Here is a 23983-nt window from a genome sequence, read left to right on the forward strand (position 1 = left end):
CTTTCTCATAAATCCATATTATTAAATATATGCTACATATACACATAATAGACCATTTTTCTTTTTGAACTCTTATATTATTACTTAATTTTATATGACTTTCTTATAGTTTTGTTGTTAACATTCATGAGAACATATCCTATCATTTTATGTATATAGAAAGATTTAAAGGAAATATTTTTAATTTATTACCTCAATATTCCACAAAGTATATAAGACATGAGATAGGAATCCTAAAAGTTTCAACACTCTTCACTTAGATGCCTTTATTAAAATGCTTTCCTGAAACAAAAGTTCAGGCTTATCTTCCTTATAAAGTGATATTTTTTAAGTGACATTTCCTAGCTTTCTTAAGTAGCTTGAAATAAAGTAAATCCTTACTAGTGATTATAAAATAATTTTCTTCTCCAAACGCTTGTATTAGTGAGATTTCTGTGGCTCATTATTAGACAGTTTGGTCTTTGTCTTCCAGAATATTTTATGCAAACTGAAACTTAAAAGGGCCTTTTCACTGCATCTTTCAGCATGTTTTAAATCCTGATTCTGGATTTTTTTCTTTGAAGGTGAGAGGCCCTCCAGCTGCAGGAGCATTTAAAGAAAGACCAACCAAGCCCACAGCATTTCGAAAATTTTATGAGCGAGGAGACTTCCCAATTGCCCTTGAGCAAGATTCGAAAGGAAACAAAATAGCATGGAAGGTGAGTCGGAGCACAGCTGGGAGAGGCGGACGGGCTGTGAGGTGACATCTCCCGGTTGCCAAACCAGCCCGTGCTTTCTCAGCCAGTGGAAGATGGTGGGTAAGCTCCTAGAGAAAGCCCCCCGGTGTCAGCTGTCCACCTTGACTAACAATTAAATTACAGCCTGCAAAAAGGAAAATGACAGAGTTGCTTTGCCTCAGAGAATTGCCTGCTACCCAATTCATCTCTATTTTTATGAGAACCTGGCAACCCAGCCTGTATCAGGCAGTCCATCAAATGATGGAACTGGTGGCTGGGTACGGACAGCAACAGCCATTTATCTCTCCCAAATTTCACCTTCCTGCAGGACACTTCCAAATGGAAGCTTTAATTACCTAAATGGATAGGTCAAGACTGTCTGCTCCCTAGAAATGCAGAGTAGAATACAAAAGAGGGCCGGCTCTCACTGCTGGCTCTCTGTCTGCAGCCGTGTCCTCGAGTCGGGCTGTCACACGAGCCCGGTTAGAGGCTGACCTCCGCTGCCGAGACCATTACTGCACCGACATTTTTCTGACAAAAGGTTAATTGGCTTCAAAATAAATGTATTGCCTAATGACTCCATTCTAATGGGGCTGTGTTTCTTTCTAAAAGGCTCACTGATGTTAGATGTAAAAACTTGCCAATCTCTTAACTGAAGAAGGCTTTTACATTTAATTTGAAAAATGAATGCCGGTATCTAAAAACAGCTTCTGCTATTTAATTATTTTTGTTATCAACCACTTTGCCTTGGGTGATATTTATCAGCTAAAAGGGCTTCTCTGCTTAAAGACAGAAAAGCAGTTGCTCTTGTGTATGACATCAGGTTAAGAAACAAAAACGTTTTTGCCAAATATCGTTTAAACAAAGCAATCGACCCATGTACCTAAAAAATTCCACAACTGTGTCTGAAGGGGAGGGTAGGAATTGTTTGCAACTATTTACAAATAAATATACATTAAATAAATAACATGATCAAAATGAAGAATCCATCAAAGTAAATAGTTTAGAAAGATTCACTGAAGTTAACCTTTTCCTGCCTTTATAGAAAAACTAAAACAGTTGTCTATATTACTTACGCTATTTCTTTAAATATTTTCGTATAATTATCAAACTTAGTTCTAAGTCCTGAGCAGTCATCTGGTACTCAGTTATTGAATTTAGAATTATTAGAAATTATTTGGCAAGAGAAATAATCTGAAGTTGTCCTTGGTATTAAATTTTGTCATAATTTTTAAGGAGGATGAAGGACATTGTTATCTTGCTTTTAATCATCTCTATTGTGAATTTGTTAGTGAAAGTGTGCATATGAGAAAAAATTATAGTAAGTATAATTTGGATATTTTAATCTTAACATAAATATTTCTAAAACTTCACAGTAATTTTGGGGTTTGTATTTGATCAGTTACATGGATTTTGTGTTCATTTGTCTATGAGAAGTTCATTTGTCTGCTTCAGAGAAGAAACACAGCAGAGGTTTTTAAAAATTCAGTTCCTTTTGAGAAAAAGAATATGCCGCATTTCTTTATAAAAAGGGAGTGGATTTTGATGTTTTAAATAATTGTAGCACAAAAAATTAAATTGTATCAATAAAAAGAATTTATAGATTTATTTTGACCTACTCAAATAATCTTAAGAGTAGGTTTTAGAAGTATCAAGAGACTAGGAAGAATTCATCTTGAAAATAATGAAAACATAAGATGAATCATTCTACTTTATCTCTGATAATCCAGCAGTCAGAAGGGATATAACTGCTTTTCCTTTTATAGCTGTATTAATTCTTTTAAGCTACTGTTGACTGTGGTACTGATTCAGCAAGCTAAAAAGTCAGAAAAGAGGAAGCACTTTATTTGCTGCTACTGGTAGGATGATAACATACGCTCAAAGAAGCATTTTATCCTATAACCCCTCAACTTCTTTAAAAGCTTCACCAAGCACATTTCAATTGTACTACTAGGGTATTGAAAACAAAACATTAAAATTAGTAATCACAGGCTTGTGAACAACTGTCAATGTATTCATATTTATTCCTTGGCACATGTGTTGTATGGACTTGGTAGGAGCAGAAGACTTCTTTAGGATGCCTTTCCTAAGGAAGGGGCCTTGAAGGTTGAAGGAGGCAGGGCTGTGCCCCCTCCCCAACAAAACAAATCAACAGCCAAGACCTGCACTATGCAGAGGGCGTGTGTGGCCAGTGTGCAAGGACCTCAGTCAAGCGAACCTCTCATCTTCACGCTGTAGCTTGCCCTTTGCTGAAGGCTCCTGCGTAAGATGCTTGTCCCCTCTCCACACACCCTGTGACACCCCTGAAACTCCAAGTGGGTTTGTGAGTGCCTGAAATGGCATGTGTAATTGAGTGATAAGAAGGCCCAATTCTTCATTAGAATTCCAAGAGCTTTGAGACTGACATACTTAGCAGTCACTGCCCTGAACCATGATGAGGGCTATTCCAGAATTTCAGGTTCAAGCCTGTGAAGTTGCTGTAGAGGATCCCTGCCCAAGACCTCAGATGCCCTACCTCCTGTGTTTTAGCTGACCTGATCATCACTATTTGAGAAATCACCATATATTCTTGACATAACAAAAGCACTCTATGGTAATATCTTAGAAATGACCTAATAAAGTCAGAAAATAGAATTAAGAGTTAAAGATAGGACAAAGTCTGTGCCAGTCAAGATATCTCTATTTATATCCTGAACTGCCATCGGAGTTCAGCACACATGAAAATGATCATTTGCTTAAGACCAACAGGGCAGACCAAATGGCATAATCTGTGCAGTTTAGTCTGCTCTGAATGGCACCACTAAGGATCAATACAGTATCTAATACAGCTTTCTGCAGTGGTGACAATGTTCTGTGTCTGCACTGTCTAGTGCATTACAACTAGCCATATGTGGTCATTAAACACTTGAAATGTCCCTAGTGAGACTGAGGAACTAAATTTTCGGTTTTAATTAATTTTAATTTAAATGGCCACATGGTTACCATATTAAAGAGTGATGCTCTTGATTAAGATAATGGCAGTCAAAAATAAACGCCTGAATCTGCTAGCCAGATAGAAGACTAAAGCTATGTGAAAATAATTATTAAAATGAAAAAATAGGACCCATATATATTTTTTTGTCATGGCTGTCTATACTTACCATACATTTCTTGGTATATATTCAAAAGGTTTTGCAAAATATTTGTGGTAGAATTTTCTAAATACTTATTGGTGACAAATTAAATATCTATCAATGATGAATAGATATCTAAAATATGAAATCTATTAGGCAAGCTTTGGCATGCTTTCTTTATTTTCAAATGTGTGTTTTCTAAATATAGCTATAAAGTATTCTTGATTATCAATGGTTAACTCCATAAAAAGCATAATAACTATTTAAACAAAAAAATGTAATCTTCTTCCTCTGTATTTTTCTTCACTTTACTAACACTGAGGACACATGACTTTATTCTGTTGCTGATATCATCAATATCCAAGTATATGCCACAGAAGTGAAGAAGCTAACCATTGTGGATAAGTTACAAAGCACATAATCAGCATGAACAATGTACATTTTAAAATTGTGTTTGAGTTTCCACAGCTTATACTTCCATTCAGTTTCCTGTACTTCTGTAATATGAATCCTATCCCAAACCAGGAGAGTACGGGGTCAGGTAGGGTCCACCCACAAGGCCTTCCATGCAGACGCTCTGGAGAGAAAAGAAATGTTATGCAAACTTGCTAAACATTCAGCTTGTGGCCTCCTCCTCTGCTCCTGAAAGAATGTATAAAAAGGGTTGTAAGTGTAGAAGGTGGTCCATTGGTGGAGGGGAGTTTTGAATTGCACTAAAGCCAGACATTAAAGTGTGAGTCATAGGGGAATATGAATTGTGTAGACCCAACACTGCTTTCTGCCTCCATCAGCTCAGTTTAAGACAGACTTCAGGTCTCTTCAGTTTTCTCCCCCATCCTCTCCTGCTCTGCTTCTCCCCACCTCACCCTGCCCTCCCCCTCTTCCTCCTCGTTTCTTCTTTTTGTTTTTTACTTCCTGGAATGCACATTTTTCCCTGTAGTTTCTCCAGGGTCGATTTTGGAGTAGTAGCCAGAGTACCATTCTAGTTGTCTATTTGGGGCAAAAATCTGAAGTTATTTGGAGTAGTCACCCAAATGAACTTGAGTAATAATTGTTACCTACTTAGTGAAAAGCACCACTATGAATCATAAGTAGCACTATGAAGTCTATAATTTTATTATAAATTATAATTATAAATTATAATTTATATTGCCTTAAAATAGTATGGGAATACAAATTATTTTAAAATGGCCACTTCAATTATAGACCTTAGTAGAAAGAGCTAGAAAAAAATATCATAGTCACATTGGATTTTTAAAAATTACCAATATGGTATTATGAACCATTCATTCGTTTTGGAGATGAAAACAGATGCAACTACAATATGGTGTCTCTAACTTCCCTCAGTTTACAGGTGTTTCGATGTAGTAGATGTTGATAGAAATCACCTTTTTCTTTCTGTTCATGACATCATGCTGCATGGCAGAATGTGACATACACTAAGAATGGTTTTTCACTAAATTTCTAATGAACATGCATAAAGGTGTCCCAGGTATTAGAGATCGTTGAATAAGAAAGCCATACCCTACAACTGTCTAGCCAAATCAGGTTAGAAAACAAACCCTATTTCCAGTGCAGGTAAAATGATAAATCCTCAAATTGTCTCAAAAAGGGAAAAGCCCCAAATGGACTTGTACTTTGCCTCCAATGCCCCTCTCTCAGCACCTTACAATCTCTCATCTGGCAATGTGGTGGTGCATTGTCACTAAGTAGCATTTCTGCATTCTTGTTTTCCTATCTTTTATTTGATATGTTAATTATTTTAGTAGCTATTTAGTCGAAACTGGCACACATAGGCAGGTACAGGTGAAAATGGACATACTTCCTCACTGGCCCACTGGAGATGTACACATTTGCATCATGAAAGCATACTTCTCTCTAGGTTAAGTATTAATCATTATAGGTAAAATTGCAGTATTTCCAGAATCTCTCACCTGGCCTTAGTACATCTCCATATAAATAGGTATTTCGAAGGGGTGGAGAGAAGCAGTCCATCTCCATATTAATAGGCGATTACAAGAGGAAGTGAGGGCATATCTGGACCGGAGAGGCTGGATGGGGTCCATTTTTGCAGCTGGATTGTGGAAACACAGGTGAGCAGAAGGGGATGACTGCTTGTAAGCAATAAATGGGGTTCTCCCACTTTATTTCTCCCTTTGACTGATTTCGGCTTCAAAGGTTATTTTCCCCTGGCTGGGAACATATTTTCCCCCTGTAGTTACTTGTCTTGGGCCACACAACTTTGTTTTTCTATTAAAAGTGACTTCATAAATTAACATTAACTAGGTAACTAAAAACATACTTCTCTAATTTTTTTAACCAATAAATTATATAAATGTATTGACTTGTATATTTATACTCAGCTTTACTACTAACAGATTTTAAGTTGTTTTAAAAGGGCTATAAACAGAAAGCTAGCATATAGTAAGAAAGATGAGAGAAAATGAAAATCAGATACGGACCTACAATAATGCCAATATCAAGGTTTCTAAAAATGGCGTATCTTGAAGTCTATGAAGGCAGGGATCTTTGTCTGTATTTCAGGGTTTATCACTCATCTATTCCAGAGCCTAAAGCAATATCTGGCACAGAGTAGGTACCCTGTGACCTATGTTGAATGAATGTAAAGCACACCAGAGCTGATTATCTTTCTGTTTTACTTCTCTAAACACTGTTTCATGCCCATGCCTCTAACTCTGTAAACCTTCCTTTCTGTCTCTGTAAGTGATGATCATGTACTAGATGATTACTATGGCCTGTTTTAATTACGGGAGCTCTAAGAAATTTTGTTTCATAATAAAATAACTATATTTTGAGATGTTCATGAAATACTTCAAAGAATATTGATTAAAAATTAGCTATAGAAACCAAGTCTTACAGGAGCAAAATGGGAAGATTAATACCAATTAAATTAATTTGAATGCACAGTCCAAGTTAAATGTAACATTTTCAGCATGTTGACCTTTGTCATGAAAGTGCTCCTTAGATTATATGTAAATGCTTTCCCAATGACTACTGATCTCTTAAATTACAAAAGGACAACTTCATTTTTCTAAGTGACTAAAAATATATGTCCAATTTGAATATCCAAGTAAAGAAAATGCTATGTGAGCATAAATTAATTGTATGCTTAAATTCATTTAAAAAATTTTTACTCAATGGCTAGCCAACACCTTTAATTCCATGTTGACCCTCTAGTTGCTAATATGCCTGTATTCAGAATTCTTCTCTGGTATGTTTTGTTTGTTTGTTTCAGTTCTTAGCAGCATTGATACTCATGAACTATAAAAAGCCCTATCAATGTGACTGTTTTCATTGACATAACTGATAATTTCCTACTAGGAAAATAATATTACATTTTGAAGTAAGTCACACTGTGATATGATACCTGATCCATTAGACATCTGTGTATTGTTCTCAAATTCAATACTTTTAATGAATAATTTAGTCTTTTGGTGCCTCTAATTTCTTAATATTTCAATTTCTTGTATTCAAAAAATTCATACCATATCTACTATCCCCACCCCTGCCTGACCTCTCCCCCCAGGTAAAACTGATATTGAGTTTTGGAATCTTCAGCCAATTTATTTAAGAGTTGTATAATTTGTTTTACAAAAGAAAAAAATGAATGTTCTCCTAGAAATGTCCTGGACTTCTGTGTCTTTTGGTAACTGCCAAAGCTTGAGTTTGGATAGCAGACTTGAGTAGAATTTGTAAGGCAAATTTTATAGGAGAAGTGACAGTTTACCTGATTTTTGTTAAAGAAAACTGCCACATTTCCACTATTAATTCCTCTGTGATTAATTAATAGACAAAGCTTATTCTAGAAGTCTTGAAAAAATAATCCTGTTGCAATTAATGTGCTGTTCGTGCTTTTTGGAGGAGGGGACTGCATGCACAATTAACGCCATTCTTTTATTTGATGTAAATTGCTATGTCTTAACAGTGTACAGCATGAATATACAGCCATGTAGCAGGAATAACTTTAATTTAAATTGGTTAGATGACCTCTGAAAGCTAGATAAAAGATTTTCTGCTGAATGGGCTGGTGCTCCCTGCTGCCTATATAATTTATGTGAGAAATTAGTGCGAATGGTTCACTTTTATGGAGCAGGGCTGCTTGTAGCAAGCCTGCAGAAACAATTTTCCCCCAAGCTTCCATCTGTTCTTCAAACTAGGGCATATGCCATCTCATCGAGCTTGAAAGTCAACTGATTTATAACTCCTGGAAAGTGCATAGATCGAAAAGAAAGGTCGACCACTGCTATGTGACAGTGATTTGGTGGCATGGGCTAAAGACAATTCACATTACCAGGTGCCTGAGGGAAACAAGCAATGTTGTAAGTTTCAGATCTCAGGGGACTGACAACTAGAAAAGAAACAAATCACTCCTGCTTCTTAAGTTAAACGACCCCACATTGAAGAGTAGGAACCATCCAACATTAGTGTTAGGGTGCCACTGCTAAGACATCATTTTGTCACTCAGTCTCCCAGGAAGAACTGGCATTGCTGCCACCCCCCAGCAATAAATGTGGCCATTTCAGGAGTATCAGTACTCTAATCTTTAAACTGAAACTGTGTTGCTTCTTGTCAGAAAGTTCCATTTGGAGGCAAACACTGGACTTTGATGATTTTTCTGTATCTGCCTGGAGGGCAAATCTCCCGTTCTGTTCCAATTAGTTATTTAATTAATGGTTCCCTGTGTGTCTTATTGCTTGTCACATATTTTTTTCTTTACTGAAGCATTTGTGAGATCAAAAGTTCTTTGGCAGATGACAAATGGAATCAGGTTGATGATGGTATGATAGTTAAGAAAGACAATCTATGTTCTTTTTGCTTGATGCAATTTTATTTAGAGTGGTCTAAGTGCCTTTTTACATTTGAGGCTTCTGGAAACTTAGTGAATTTTCAGTCCCCTGCAGTTATATTAAAGTTGGTCCTTTTTCTACAGGTAAAATCTAAATAAAGTGTTAATGAATAATGGTATCAACTTTAATCCATATTTGAGGCAGCATTTTTAGGAAATTATATTTTAGTTTTATCAGAAAGGTTACCCTGACCTTGAAAGTTCTATGTGAAAATTAAAACTGGAGGATACTGAACTTCTGTAAAAAATATATAAATTATTATCCTCATTATCACTTATAAAGTTTCATTCTCCATATGAAATTGATACATGTTTATTTTGTAAAATAAGAAAACACTGGAAAAGTTAAAGGAATAAGTAAATCACTCATCATTACACCATTCATTGAATATGACTAAAGATTTTTGAAAGTATTTCTGGCTTATCTTTCTTTGTGCATAGTTGAGATCATAGTGTATACAACACTTTATAAAAATATTTGTCATATGGTATCTCAAAATTGTATGCACTTATTCTTAGATTTTTCTGACTTTTTTCTAGGTTGAAAATAATAGGTCTATTTTAGAAAATTTGAAAAATGGATAAGATGTATTGGAAGACAACATTCATCCTGAGATAACAAGTTTTAGTATATTGATGTTTTAGTTCATGTATGTTTTTTACTTTGTTGCAGTTGTGTTTTATATGATGATTTTCAAGGAACATTTAAGTACCTAATTACAAGAGATTAATAATGTACATAACTGCCACAGGATATTAATGATTAACAGTTTTCTCCAACTTAACAACAGTAACAAGAAAGGCAACCATAATTTAATATGCATTTTAAAGTTTTCAGTGGTCATTACTCAAGGACTTTGGAAAAGATATATCCCTTTCCTTCAGCAAGGGTGCCCAATTTCTCCTTAAGCAATTTATATACTTTGGTGCCAACCACATAAGTGGATTTGTCACTGTGAACATGTTGTTAGTCTATTTTCGGAGAATAGCAACAAATTTCATGAAGAAGGTTATGAAGCACACTTCTTGTTTTTGGAAAAAGCATAAAAGTGAACAAAAAGAGCTGACAGAATCAATATATAAAACCAATCTCTGCCCCTAATCTAAGACAGATCCCTTACAGCAGAAAATCCTACAGAATTTCTAAGACTGTATTCCAGCCTGAATAAGGGAAACCATTAAACTTTCAAACCATAAATTCCCATTACTTAAGGTCTTAGATTTACCTCTCTTTATTCATGTAAATCTTCAAGCAATTTTATAAGAAAACAGGTACATGGGTTCAATATTTCTGAATTCTGAATATTTTGAAAATATAGATTTTCAACTTTCATACATGAAACACAATTTGATTCAAATTAACATTCTTAATTTACAACTGTTTCCTTCCAAGTCTCTGAAACATGTAATGTCATTGTATTCTAACATATGATGCTGAGAAATTAAGACCAGTCAAATTTGTAGTCCTTTGATCTGTTTTGTTTACTTGTTTATTTTGTTTGGTAGCTTGGGGAATTCACTATTTTTCTATAAAAGTTGCTTCCATGTGTATCTTTTGTTTTCATCTATCCTTTAATATTACTCTGTCAACTTACTTGAAACATTTTCTCAAGTAAGAAAAGTTTTCTTCTATAATGTCACTAATTATTATTTGTTACAATTTTTCAACTTTCTTTCTTAGAACAAATATTATGTGATTAAACATTTTTATCATTATCATTATATTTGTCATTTTTATCATTTCCTCTATAATTTTATCTGTATTCATTTCTAAATCGTGTAGGAGAGCTTTTATTTTCTATTTTCTTTAGTATCAATGTGTCTACTACTGCCTGAAGTCCAAATTTTACTATTGCTCATTTCTTCACTCATACAGTTTTACACATTGGCTTAAAAATTATTGTATAAGCAAGTTTATCATAGAAAATGTTCTGAATTGTCTTTTTTTCATAACTCAGATAAGAAAAATAAAAAATATGAATCAAATATAATTCCACAACTCTGAGGTAGCCTCCATTAATTTGTCAGTGTTAATTTTGCAGACCCTTTTTTCTCTGCATTTGCAAATCTATGTATATATGCAAATTTTAAAAACATTTACCCATACCTTGTAACTTTTTAAATTAATTATAAGTCATAACCATTCTTTTAATAGCAATAAATATGTACTTTAAAAAAGCATTTTGGGACTCTCTAGAGTGTTCCATAATTTAACCAATTCCATATTATTGAGTATTAATGTCTTTCTTAGATAGTAATGGTTTTCTTCAATATTTTGCTAATACAAGCAATCCTATTATCAACATCATTGTACATTTTGTATATATTGTGTCTTGTAAACATATCTGATTACTCCCTAAGAGTAAAAACCTCATTTCTGTTTTGCTTAGCCCTATTCTTACATTTCTGTTTTTCTTTCATAAAGGTTTGGCTTCTTCAATACTTGAACATACCCATTTCTCAAAATCACTGATTTCTGCAGTAGTGAATTTAAAAGGACTTACTCATTAAGTCTGTAAGATGACATTCCATTTCCTTTTTATTTTGTAGGATATTTATAAAACCCATATGTTATTGTTTAACTTCAGTTTTATCTCAATCTAGAATTCATGTTTGTCAAGATGTAGAGCATGTAGTTGTGCTTTACTTCATTCTGTCTTTGCTTATGGACAGGTGAAGTCTTCTTATCATTGATACTTAGGTAGACTGCCAAGCTCCTAACCAATAACCAGTGTCTGACATAAACATGCTTCATCTGGTCCTGTTGTATTGACCTTAAAGGCAATCTTCTGTGACTTTTGACACTAAGATGAAGTAGGTGAACACCTATGATCTCCAGAATGCACATGTACCCAACTCTGTTTTCCTTTGCCCTTACCTGTAGAAGTTTGATTTTGAGACACACTACTGTTTCCAGGATGTAATGCAACATGCTACCAGGAATCTCTGCCCCTACTTGCTGTTCAGTTGTTTCCCGAGATTCGGCTGCGAATTGGTGTGATATTGTCAGGGATGAGAGTGGAAGTGGATAGCACCCTGTCTTCACCATGAAGTAGCACCATGACTACTTCAAAGAAGCAGGATGATGGCCAGGTCCATGCCCCCTCCCACCCCCCACCCCCCCCCAGTAACCAGGTGTGTTCCAGACCTTACATTTCTGAGGGCCAGAAAATGTAGAAGAGATCAGAAAACCACCTCCTGACTTTTGGATAGGTACCTCTGGTTGCAAAACATAAGTTGACTATGAATTATGGTTTTTCAGTCCCATTGCATTGGCTTCAGTATCTGTAGAAATTCCTTTTATTTCTGCCTGTGCATTCATTAGTATACCTGACCTTCAGCTGCATGTTGCATTTTTGTCTTTTTCTGTATCTTCATAGGTAATTCTGTGGCATGCTGGGAGACACTGTGTCAGAGACTGTTTAAAACATCTAAGTCCAACTTAGTTTTGTTCACTTTTATATATCATTGTAGTCAAATAATGTGATCTTATCAAAGCTTAGACAATAGTGGTTCATCAATTCATAAAAGAATTGAGTATCTATACTAGGTAAGACATGTTGGTGCACTTGGTAGCCTGGATGATATGGGCTCTGGTCTTAAGAGGCTTATTGACTAGAATAGATCACTGTTAAATAAAGAAGCTGAAAAGTGTCCAAAGAGTACAAGTCTTAAACCAAATTGCTTCCGCTTGCATAGTTCATAAATTCTTAATCCTTTCTCAGTATTTGTTAAGCATTTGCTACTTTAACGATCTGGTTCCAATAATTTCTGTAGACAACTTTTTTTAATTGAGAACCTTTACAAAATTTTTACTGGTTCATAAATGTGTATATTTCAGTGAATGCAGTTTTGCTGACATTTTTTATTTTTTCTCCTACTTCAGTCTATTTATGATTATATAAACAAATAGTAAAATTTACCTTTAAAATGTCCTTGGGGTGATTGATTCCCACATACTTATATATCTACATATTGTGGCAAACTCAAGTATCAGTGAGAATCACTGACTCCAAACTTCTATGCTGTGTCTTGAAACATATCCTCTTAACTCATGTTTTTACCTACATGTGAATTTTAAATATTTATGCAATTCGGGATTCAATCTGATCTACGTTTGAACTCTGGAGTCCCTATTAAATACATGTGACACTACTGACAATAACCTTCTTCTTAGTCTCCTTTTTTTTTCATTTCCTATCTCTTTAATTCACTGTGGGTCAGTCTAGGTGATTTCTTCAAGTATATCTTCCAAGTTAATAAATCACTTTCTTCAGTTATGTTTAATCTACTGCTTAACTTGTCTGTTGAAATTTTTTTAAAAATTCAGTTTCAGTGAATTTTTAAGTCTAGAATTTATTTATGTTTCTTTAAAAGTTTGCCTGTTCCTTTTTGTATGTTTTTCTTGCTTTACAGTTTCTCTTACTGCCTTTATCAGGTTACATATTACAAATATAGTCAGTTAAAGCTTGTTTCACATTAATCTATTGCCTGTAGTTCTCAAGGTATTATTTGAATCTCCCACTTTTTCTTAATCTCAGCATTTTTTGAATTTCCTCATGTGCTTTATGTTTTATCTTGGAGCCTGCCTTTTGTGGAACACACTTTCCTTGGGAATGGATGTGGAGTCATCCCTGCCATGTGTTTTCAAGAGAGAACCCCAAGAGGGCAGGGTCTGAAATAATTTTTATGTAAATCAGTCTGTAGGGATCTTCACCAGACTGCTGCTCACCACTCAAGATCTGAGTTTCCTCTGCCTTTCTGGGAACTTGGTATTTACCTTTCTTCCTTTCAAAAATTACTATGTTTCTGTCACTTTTCATCATCATTTATAGCATTTTTGGTCATATTGTCCAGAGGTCTTTCTACAGGATTGTTTTCTCAGTTGGCTTAATAACTTGGCTTATAGAGAAAGAACTGTTCTGAGGTACAATCTTTCTCCCTTGTAAGACCCAATCTAAAATTTTCCTACATGAAAAAACTGATGAAATAGAATACCTTTTTATTTCTCATTGAAGTTCTTTTATTTAAACAAATGTAATCATCCATTGTATAGTGCATGCTTTTATGTGTATGTGTATGTGCATAATCATACAGACATTTATGAAATCTCTTTTGACCATAGTAAAATTTGGACTTGGAAAAGTCACAAAGAAAAAGCTTATAAAGATTTTGTGCCAATTCACAGTTCTCACATTTGTACATAATGTGTGTATGTGTATATGTGCATGCATGTGTACATAGACGTCTTGCTTCTATTTGAGTAATGGAGTTAAGATTTCAGTTTTTATTCTGTAAAACTTAATCAGTAGATTAAGATGGGTGGGATGATCCCACGAAGACCTTTATCTTCTCATCATTCATATCTGGTAAGAGGGAATTTCTTCAGAAGCATAACTCACCAATTGAAAAACATCTTTTAAATGCTTTCCATTTGCAATAAGTTATATAAAATATTGCCAAACATCATTAGATATTTTTTAAAACCAACAAAGTATAACATTATATTGAAGAGAATTTAGTTTTTATAAATTATCCTTCATAGAATTGCTTCAGATTTATTAAGTAATTTCTATCTTTGAATAGTTGGGTAAAGAAGTATATGTGTATGTAAAAAAGAGATTGTTCTTTTATTTGTATTTTTCTTTTTCCTTTATATTTTTAAAAAATATAATATGAGAAGTACTGGGATATTAGACTGGCAATATTAAAACCACAAGTCAAAAAACATAAAAGTTAAGATTTTTATAATTCTTTTTGGGAATTTCTAGCTTTCTCTGCCTGTGTGGGTTATAATTTTAACACTTCATTATTGTAACTTATTACATTTAATAAACTAACAACTGGGACTAGCTTCAAATCTCAAACAGCAATTTAGCAGATGGTTCATTTCAAGAAGAAATGTATCCTCTCATCTTTGAGATTTTACTATTGGAGAAACGGAAGGAAAGTTGAAAGGAAAATGTGCTGGTTAGTTGCACTATCACTAGTGATGTTTTGTCTGGTCAATATAGTAGAATTGAGATTAGTTTGCAGAAATAAAGAGCTCTATACCTGAAGAATACATCCTATATGGGATATGCCAATATTGTAGAAAACTTTCTGCCAAGAAATTTTGCATGTGATTGGTGCAAAGCATCACTATTTTACTTCTTAGATAGTCACCTCAGTTTTTCTCATCATTTGCTGTCTTATACTTTATACATCAGAATCCTTCCCATGTGTGGGTTCCCAAACATGCCATCTTATGTCTTGCCTCTTAACCTCTGTGCCTGGTTGAATGCCCTATCTGGGAAAACCAGCATGCACTATTACTAGTCTCAATGCTGAGAAAGTTAGAAATCTGTTCTTATGCCTTCCCTTGTGATGGTGGATTCCAGAAGGACTGGGGTAGGGCATTATTTAACTTTTACCTACTGTAACCCATGACATATAATGAATACATATTTGAAAGCTGATATTTCAAGTAATTCATTAGAACATTATATTTTTGTATTTTACATATTTTGTTTTACATAAGCAATATTTTGGGTATTTTAAAATACCCAAAAGTAAAGAGGGTTATTGTAAATATACTTTTAATTTTATTTTCAAGCCCATAAACCTTTTGACAGCTGTTTATTTTTATGCTGCCTTATAGAATGTAGTTTGTAGTCCTTTTAGGACCTCTATAGGATCAGTTCACTGGATATTATTTATTTCTGATAAATAGAATTACGTTATTTAAACTCTAATGGTCTAATGATATTACATTTGTTTTCTTATGTATGTGTTCTTTTTAACAGTGTCATATATCTGATGTCCATGGGACCTAGTAGGAAGCATCCATTTATTCAACAGACATTATCTGAAGGCCTACTAAGTGCTAGGCATTTTTCTAGACTCTGTAAATACAGAAATGAATAATACAAATTCTCTTTCCTCAGGGAGTTTCCTTTATAATAGGAAAAAATAAACAACAAGAAAAGTAAATATAGAGACTGTTAAATGGTAATATTACAAAAGAAAACTAAAGCAGGGTGATAGAGATAATCATGAGAGAATAGGGTACAGTTTTAGGGGTAGTCAGAGGAGGCTCCTTTAATAAAGTGATATTTAATCAGAGACCATTTGGTAGTATTGTCTAGGTTCTTTTTAAAAATAAGAATCCTAATTTAATGTCTTAACCTTTTAAAATGTAATGATATCAAAAAGGATAAAGTTTTAAAGAGAAAATAACAATGAAAACAACCAAATAAATTGTGTGCTTTCAGGACCTATTAATTACTGAAAGCCAGTGTCAGAGTTACAACCCAACACTAGTGAATTAACAAATTATATTTTAATTAAGTTCTTATTCTATTTAAAGACTAATTAAGGGATCATGAATGACTGTTTTGTATACTTCAACATAAATATTTTATGATCATATACAAATGTATATTTCCTTTGTGAAAAGTGCTTTTCACATTTTAAATATAAGAAGGCCTAAATAACCAAGCAAATCCACTTTTTATGTCCTATTTCTCTTACCTTTTGAAAAATAAAATCATTACTAGTAAACAGATTTATAACAACAAACAAGAAATGATGAGACACCTGTGAGCATATCCCTCTGGGTACAGAAATGTCATATTCCTATTATCTTTATGTGGGTCACATGAAATATGAGCTTCCAGTTTAGGAAAAGCTTGTACCATAGGGAAGACTTATTTATATGCTTTTGGAAACACAACCAAATGAATTCACAGCATAATATTCCTTTTTTTGGTATAAACATAGCAGGGTATCTCTTATCACAGTTATGTAACACTATCTCTGACATTAATAAAATTAAATGAAAGGAGATTAAGCTGAGTATGAAACACATGCATTCTTCATTTGTTCCAAGCATTCTTTCATCCATCACACTCTAGATGGCAACAATTTATTACGTGCAGGGAAGTTGCTGGTGATAGAGACATTTGAACAGTATGTACAACTGTTGTAAGTGGAACAAAGTAAAGCAACTTGAAATAGTGCAAAATTACTTGTGTTTTAGAAACCATAAATCTAAAGGCCTGCCCCACTGTGAGCCATAAAATTAGTAGAGAAAATGTGTTTGTAAAATCAGTTGGATATCAAAATTATTATGTCAAAAATCAAATTTTTTGTCATTAATACACATTTTATAATTTATTTTGCTTTACAAAATTATGTTACCAGCACAAAAATGTTCATCTGTTTCTTAATATAAATCTGATGAGAGTTTTGTAGCAGATGGAGTGTAAATATATTAAATCTATTTTTTATTGAAATAGTAATGGAATATTTAAAATATATTTAAACATATAACTTTAGCATATCTTTTAAAGAAAATACAATCAAGTCCAGCTTCTGGTGAACAAAAAGCCACCATTGTCACTTAGGCCATATTTTGAACCTGAGAGTCTCGTGCTGCTTTTTCATTCTTATTTATTCAAATAGGACTTTAATGCAAAATCAGTATAGTATGGAATGCTAAACAAGGGGGTTGCTAGTGCTGTGTCTGTGACAACAATAAACAGAAGGAAGGGTGCAATCTGCTTTCAGACTCGAATGCCTCTTAGCTGACTGATTTAACATTGCTGAATCACCTCATGCTCTTCTTCTGCCCCCTTGACCCCATTTCCCACTACACAGCAAAACAGATACACTTTCTGGTTTGACTGGACTGCTTTTGATGGAAATATGCTAAAAGCAAAGTTAAAAGAGGAGACTAAGCTTGAGTGTCCGGATGATCAGGAATTAAAATCTCGCACATCCATAGGTCCATGGGGAGATGGTTGAGCTCAGTTCGATGGTCTGACTGGAATCACTGGCAGGTTATAGCTGTTAATTTCACCTGGACCCTCACTTCACATCACCCTGGCCTGTCTTTACCCATTCAGTCACCTGGCTCCAGCTGCAGTGGCTTCCTTGGTTTGCTAAGAATTTAAGGCCAGAGCCAACCCTGGGCTTCACCGGGAATGCTTCCTTTCCCAGCTCTTGGCAAGTTCCCTCATTAGGGTCTGTGATCTGGCATATCAAAGCAGCCGCCCTTGGCCACCCTCTGTAATATGGCACACATCCCTGACACCCCTTTGCCAGGGGCATGTTATTTCTCCAGAGCCCTATACCATGCCTTTGCCAGACAAAACAATGGACCAACAAAGGCATTATTGTCTGTGGGTCTCAATACCATCCAGTCGTAGCTCCACGCTTTTTCAGACAGGAGGGATTAAGGCATGACCATGTAGATGAAAGTGAAGGAGTAGGGGAATGGAGAGGTCTTATATATTTATTTATTTATTTATTTTTATTAAGGTATTATTGATATACACTCTTATGAAGGTTTCACATGAGAAAACAATGTGTTTACCTCATTTACCCATATTATCAAGTCCCCACCCATACCCCAATGCAGTCACTGTCCATTAGTGTAGTAAGATGCTGCAGATTCACCGCTTGCCTTCTCTGTGCTGCACTGTTTTCCCCGTGATCCCCACACCATGTGTACTAAACATAATACCCCTCAATCCCCATCTCTCTCCCTCCCTCCCAACCCCCTCTCCCACATCCCTTCCCCCTCCGTTTTGGTAACCACTACTCCCTTCTAGGAGTATGTGAGTCTGTTCTTTCAGTTTTGCTTCGCTTGTTACACTCCACAAATGAGGGAAATCATTTGGCATTTGTCTTTCTCTGCCTGGCTTATTTCCCTGAGCAAAATATCCTCCAGCTCCATCCATGTTGTTGCAAATGGTAGGATTTGTTTCTTTCTTGTGGCTGAATAGTAATCCATTGTATATATGTACCACATATTCTTTATCCATTCATTTACTGATGGACACTTAGGTTGCGTCCAAATCTTGGCTATTGTAAAAAGTACTGAGATAAACATAGGGGTGCATATGTCTTTTTGAATCCAAGAAGTTGTATTCTTTGGGTAAATTCCAAGGAGTGGAATTCCCGGGTCAAATGGTATTTCTATTTTTAGTTTTTTGAAGAACCTCCATATTGCTATCCACAATGGTTGAACTAGCTTACATTCCCACCAGCAGTGTAGGAGGGTTCTGCTTTCTCTGCATCCTCACCAGCATTTGTTGTTCTTAGTCTTTTCGATGCTGGCTATCTTTACTGGTGTGAGATGATATCTCATTGCAGTTTTAATTTGCATTTCCCTGATGATTAGTGATGTGGAACATCTTTTCATGTGTCTGTTGGCCATCTGAATTTCTTCTTTGGAGAACTGTCTCTTCATATCCTCTGTCCATTTTTTAATTGGGTTATTTGCTTTTGGGGTGTTAAGGTGTGTAAGTTCTTTATGTATTTTGGATGTTAACCCCTTGTCCGATATGTCATTTATAAATATATTCTCCCATACTGTAGGATGCCTTTTTGTTCTGTTGATGCTGTCCTTTGTCATACAGAAACTTTTTAGTTTGATACAGTCCCATGTATTCATTTTTGCTTTTGTTTCCCTTGCTTGAGGAGATGTGTTCAGGAAGAAGTTGCTCATGCTTGTATTCAGGAGATTTTTGCTTATGTTGTCTTCTAAGAGTTTTATGGGGTTAAGCAATAATCTAGTTTCATTCTCTTGCATTGTGGCTGTCCAGTTTTGCCAACACCAGCTTTTGAAGAGGCTATCGTTTCCCCATTGTATGTCCATGGCTCCTTTATTGTATATTAACAAACCATGTATGGTTGGGTTTATATCAGAGCTCTCTAGTCTGTTCCATTGGTCTATGGGTCTGTTTTTGTGCCAGTACCAAATTGTCTTGATTACTGAGACTTTGTGGTAGAGCTTGAAGTTGGGGAGCATAATCCCCCCAGCTTTATTCTTCTTTCTCAGGATTGCTTTGGCTATTTGGGGTCTTTTGTGGTTTCATATGAATTTTAGAGTGATTTGCTCTAGTTCATTGAAGAATGCTGTTGGTATTTTGATAGGAATTGCATTGTTGGTATTTTGATAGGAATTGCATTGAATCTGTCAATTGCTTTAGGCAGGATGGCCATTTTGACAATATTAATTCTTCCTATCCATGAGCACAGGATGTGTTTCCATTTATTAGTATCTTCTTTAATTTCTCTCATGAGTATCCTGTAGTTTTCAGAGTATAGGTCTTTCACTTCCTTGGTTAGGTTTATTCCTAGGTATTTTATTCTTTTTGATGCAACTATGAATGGGATTGTTTTTCTGATTTCTCTTTCTGCTATTTCATCAATAGTGTATAGGAATGCAACAGATTTCTGTGTATTAATTTTGTATCCTGCAACTTTGCTGAATTCAGACGTTAGATCTAGTAGTTTTGGAGTGGATTCTTTAGTGTTTTTTATGTACAATATCATGTCATCTGCAAACAGGGACAGTTTAACTTCTTCCTTGCCAATCTGAATACCTTATATTTCTTTGTGTTATCTGATTGCTGTGGCTAGGACCTCCAGTACTATGTTGAATGAAAGTGGGGAGAGTGGGCATCCTTGTCTTATTCCCAATCTTAAAGGAAAAGCTTTCAGCTTCTTGCTGTAAAGTATAATGTTGGCTGTGAGTGTGTCATATATGGCCTTTATTATGTTGAGGTACTTGCCCTCTATAACCATTTTGCTGAGTGTTTTTACCATGAATGGATGTTGAATTTTGTCAAATGCTTTTTCAGCATCTATGGAGATGATCATGTGGTTTTTGGGCTTCTTTTTGTTAATGTGGTAGATGATGTTGATGTATTTTCGAGTGTTGTACCATTCTTGCATCCCTGTGATAAATCCTACTTGATTGTGATGGATGATCTTTTTGATGTATTTTTGAATTCAGCTTGCTAATATTTTTTTTTCTTTTTTCTTTTGTTATCATTAATCTACTATTACATGAAAAACATTATATTTACTAGGCTCTCCCCTACCCCAAGTCCCCCCCACAAACCCCATTACAGTCTCTGTCCATCAGCGTAGTAAGATGTTGTAGAATCACTACTTGTCTTCTCTGTGTTGTAAAGCCCTTCCCTTTCCCCCACCTCCCACATTATTATACATGCTAATCATAATACCCCCTTTCTTCTTCCCTGCCCTTATCCCTCCCTCCCCTCCCATTCTCCCCAGTCTCTTTCCCTTTGGTAACTGTTAGTCCATTCTTGGGTTCTGTGATTCTGCTGCTGTTTTGTTCCTTCAGCTTTTCTTTTGTTCTTATAGTCCACAGATGAGTGAAATCATTTGGTATTTATTTTTTTCTGCTTGGCTTATTTCACTGAGCATAATACCCTCTAGCTCTATCCATGTTGTTGCAAATGGTAGGATTTGTTTTCTTCTTATGGCTGAATAATATTCCATTTTGTATATGTACCACATCTTCTTTATCCATTCATCTACTGAAGGACACTTAGGTTGCTTCCATTTCTTGGCTATTGTAAATAGTGCTGCGATAAACATAGGGTGCATCTGTCTTTTTCAAACTGGAGTGCTGCATCCTTAGGGTAAATTCCTAGAAGTGGAATTCCTGAGTCAAATGGTATTTCTATTTTGAGCATTTTGAGGAACCTCCATATTGCTTTCCACATGGTTGAACTAATTTACATTCCCACCAGCAGTGTAGGTGGGTTCCGCTTTCTCCACAACCTCATCAACATTTGTTGTTGTTTATATTTTGGATGGCAGCCATCCTCACTGATGTGAGGTGATACCTCATTGTGGTTTTAATTTGCGTTTCTCTGATAACTAGCATTGTGGAGCATCTTTTCATGTGTCTGTTGGTCATCTGAATTTCTTCTTTGGGGAACTGTCTGTTCAGCTCCTCTGCCCATTTTTTAATTGGATTATTTGCTTTTTGTTTGTTGAGGTGCGTGAGCTCTTTATATATTTTGGATGTCAACCCTTTATCAGATCTGTCACTTATGAGTATATTCTCCCATACTGTAGGATGCCTTTTTGTTCTATTGGTAGGGTCCCTTGCTGTACGGAAGCTTTTCAGCTTGATATAGTCCCACTTGTTCGTTTTTGCTTTTGTTTCTCTTGCCCAGGGAGATATGTTCATGAAGAATTTGCTCATGTTTATGTCCAAGAGATTTTTGCTTATGTTTTTTTCTAAGAGTTTTATGGCTTCATGACTTACATTCAGGTCTTTAATCCATTTTGAATTTACTTTTGTGTATGGGGTTAGACAGTGATCCAGTTTCATTCTCTTACATGTAGCTGTCCAGTTTTGCCAGCACCATCCACTGAAGAGACTGTCATTTCCCCATTGTATGTCCATGGCTCCTTTATCAAATATTAATTGACCACATATGTTTGGGTTAATGTCTGGAGTCTCTAATCTGTTCCACTGGTCTGTGGCTCTGTTCTTGTGCCAGTACCAAATTGTCTTGATTACTATGGCTTTATAGTAGAGCTTGAAGTTGGGGAGTGAGATCCCCCCTACTTTATTCTTCTTTCTCAGGATTTCTTTGGCTATTCGGGGACTTTGGTGTTTCCATATGAATTTTTGAACTATTTGTTCTAGTTTGTTGAAGAATGCTGTTGGTAATTTGATAGGGATTGCATCAAATCTGTATATTGCTTTGGGCAGGATGGCCATTTTGACGATATTAATTCTTCCTAGCCAAGAGCATGGGATAAGTTTCCATTTGTTAGTGTCCTCTTTAACTTCTCTTAAGAGCGTCTTATAGTTTTCAGGGTATAGGTCTTTCACTTCTTTGGTTAGGTTTATTCCTAGGTATTTTATTCTTTTTGATGCAATTGTGAATGGAATTGTTTTCCTGATTTCTTTTTCTATTGGCTCATTGTTAGTGTATAGGAAAGCCACAGATTTCTGTGTGTTAATTTTGTATCCTGCAACTTTGCTGTATTCCGATATCAGTTCTAGTAGTTTTGGAGTGGAGTCTTTAGGGTTTTTTATGTACAATATCATGTCATCTGCAAATAGTGACAGTTTAACTTCTTCTTTACAAATCTGGATTCCTTGTATTTCTTTGTTTTGCTGATTGTCATGGCTACGACCTCCAGTACTATGTTAAATAGCAGTGGGGAGAGTGGGCATCCCTATCTAGTTCCCAATCTCAGAGGAAAAGCTTTCAGCTTCTCGCTGTTCAGTATAATGTTGGCTGTGGGTTTATCATATATGGCCTTTATATGTTGAGGTACTTGCCCTCTATACCCATTTTGTTGAGAGTTTTTATCATGAATGGATGTTGAATTTTGTCAAATGCTTTTTCAGCATCTATGGAGATGATCATGTGGTTTTTGTCTTTCTTTTTGTTGATGTGGTGGATGATGTTGATGGATTTTCCAATGTTGTACCATCCTTGCATCCCTGGGATGAACACCACTTGGTTGTGATGTATGATCCTTTTGGTATATTTTTAATTCAGTTTGCTAATATTTTATTGAGTATTTTTGCATCTACATTCATCAGGGATATTGGTCTGTAATTTTCTTTTTTGGTGGGGTCTTTGCCTGGTTTTGGTATTAGGGTGATGTTAGCTTCATAGAATGAGTTTGGGAGTATTCCCTCCTCTTCTATTTTTTAGAAAACATTAAGGAGAAATGGGTATTATATCTTCTCTGTACATCTGATAAAATTCCAAGATAAATCCATCTGGCCCGGGGTTTTTTTTCTTGGGTCGTTTTTTTGATTACTGCTTCAATTTCTTTGCTGGTAATTGGTTTGTTTAGATTTTGTGTTTCTTCCTTGGTCAGTTTTGGAAGGTTGTATTTTTCTAGGAAGTTGTCCATTTCTTCTAGGTTTTTCAGCTTCTTAGCATATAGGTTTTCATAGTAGTCTCTGATAATTCTTTGTATTTCTGTGGGGTCCATCATGATGTTTCCTTTCTCATTTCTGATTCTGTTGATGTGTGTTGATTCTCTTTTTCTCTTAATTAGTCTGGCTAGAGGCTTATCTATTTTGTTTATTTTCTCAAAGAACCAGCTCTTGATTTCATTGATTTTTTTTCTATTGTTTTATTCTTCTCAATTTTATTTCTTCTCTGATCTTTATTATGTCCCTCCTTCTGCTGACTTTAGGCCTCATTTGTTCTTCTTTTTCCAGTTTTGATAATTGTGACATTAGACTATTCATTTGGGTTTGTTCTTCCTTATTTAAATATGCCTGGATTGCTATATACTTTCATCTTAAGACTGCTTTCGCTGCGTCCAGCAGAAGTTGGGGCTTTGTGGTGTTGTTGTCATTTATTTCCATATATTGCTGGATCTCCATTTTAATTTGGTCGTTGATCCAATGACTATTTAGAAGTGTGTTGTTAAGCCTCCATGTGCTTGTGAGCCTTTTTGCTTTCTTGGTCAATTTATTTCTAGTTTTATGCCTT

The 23983-nt window shown here is 35.2% G+C and overlaps 1 protein-coding gene across 2 annotated transcripts in view; it reads left to right on the plus strand.

Annotated features, from left to right (window-relative positions):
• The window catches only part of PACRG (parkin coregulated), a 428345-nt gene that overhangs the window by 56235 nt on the left and 348127 nt on the right, over nucleotides 1-23983 (plus strand). For both annotated transcript variants that reach the window (XM_073219869.1, XM_037023947.2), the window contains exon 2: nucleotides 564-698. In XM_073219869.1, coding sequence (XP_073075970.1) covers nucleotides 564-698 — 135 coding nt within the window. The remainder of the gene's footprint in view (nucleotides 1-563; nucleotides 699-23983) is intronic.

This window comes from Manis javanica, chromosome 13 (assembly GCF_040802235.1).
Source record: "Manis javanica isolate MJ-LG chromosome 13, MJ_LKY, whole genome shotgun sequence".
Classification (NCBI taxonomy): Eukaryota; Metazoa; Chordata; class Mammalia; order Pholidota; family Manidae; genus Manis; species Manis javanica.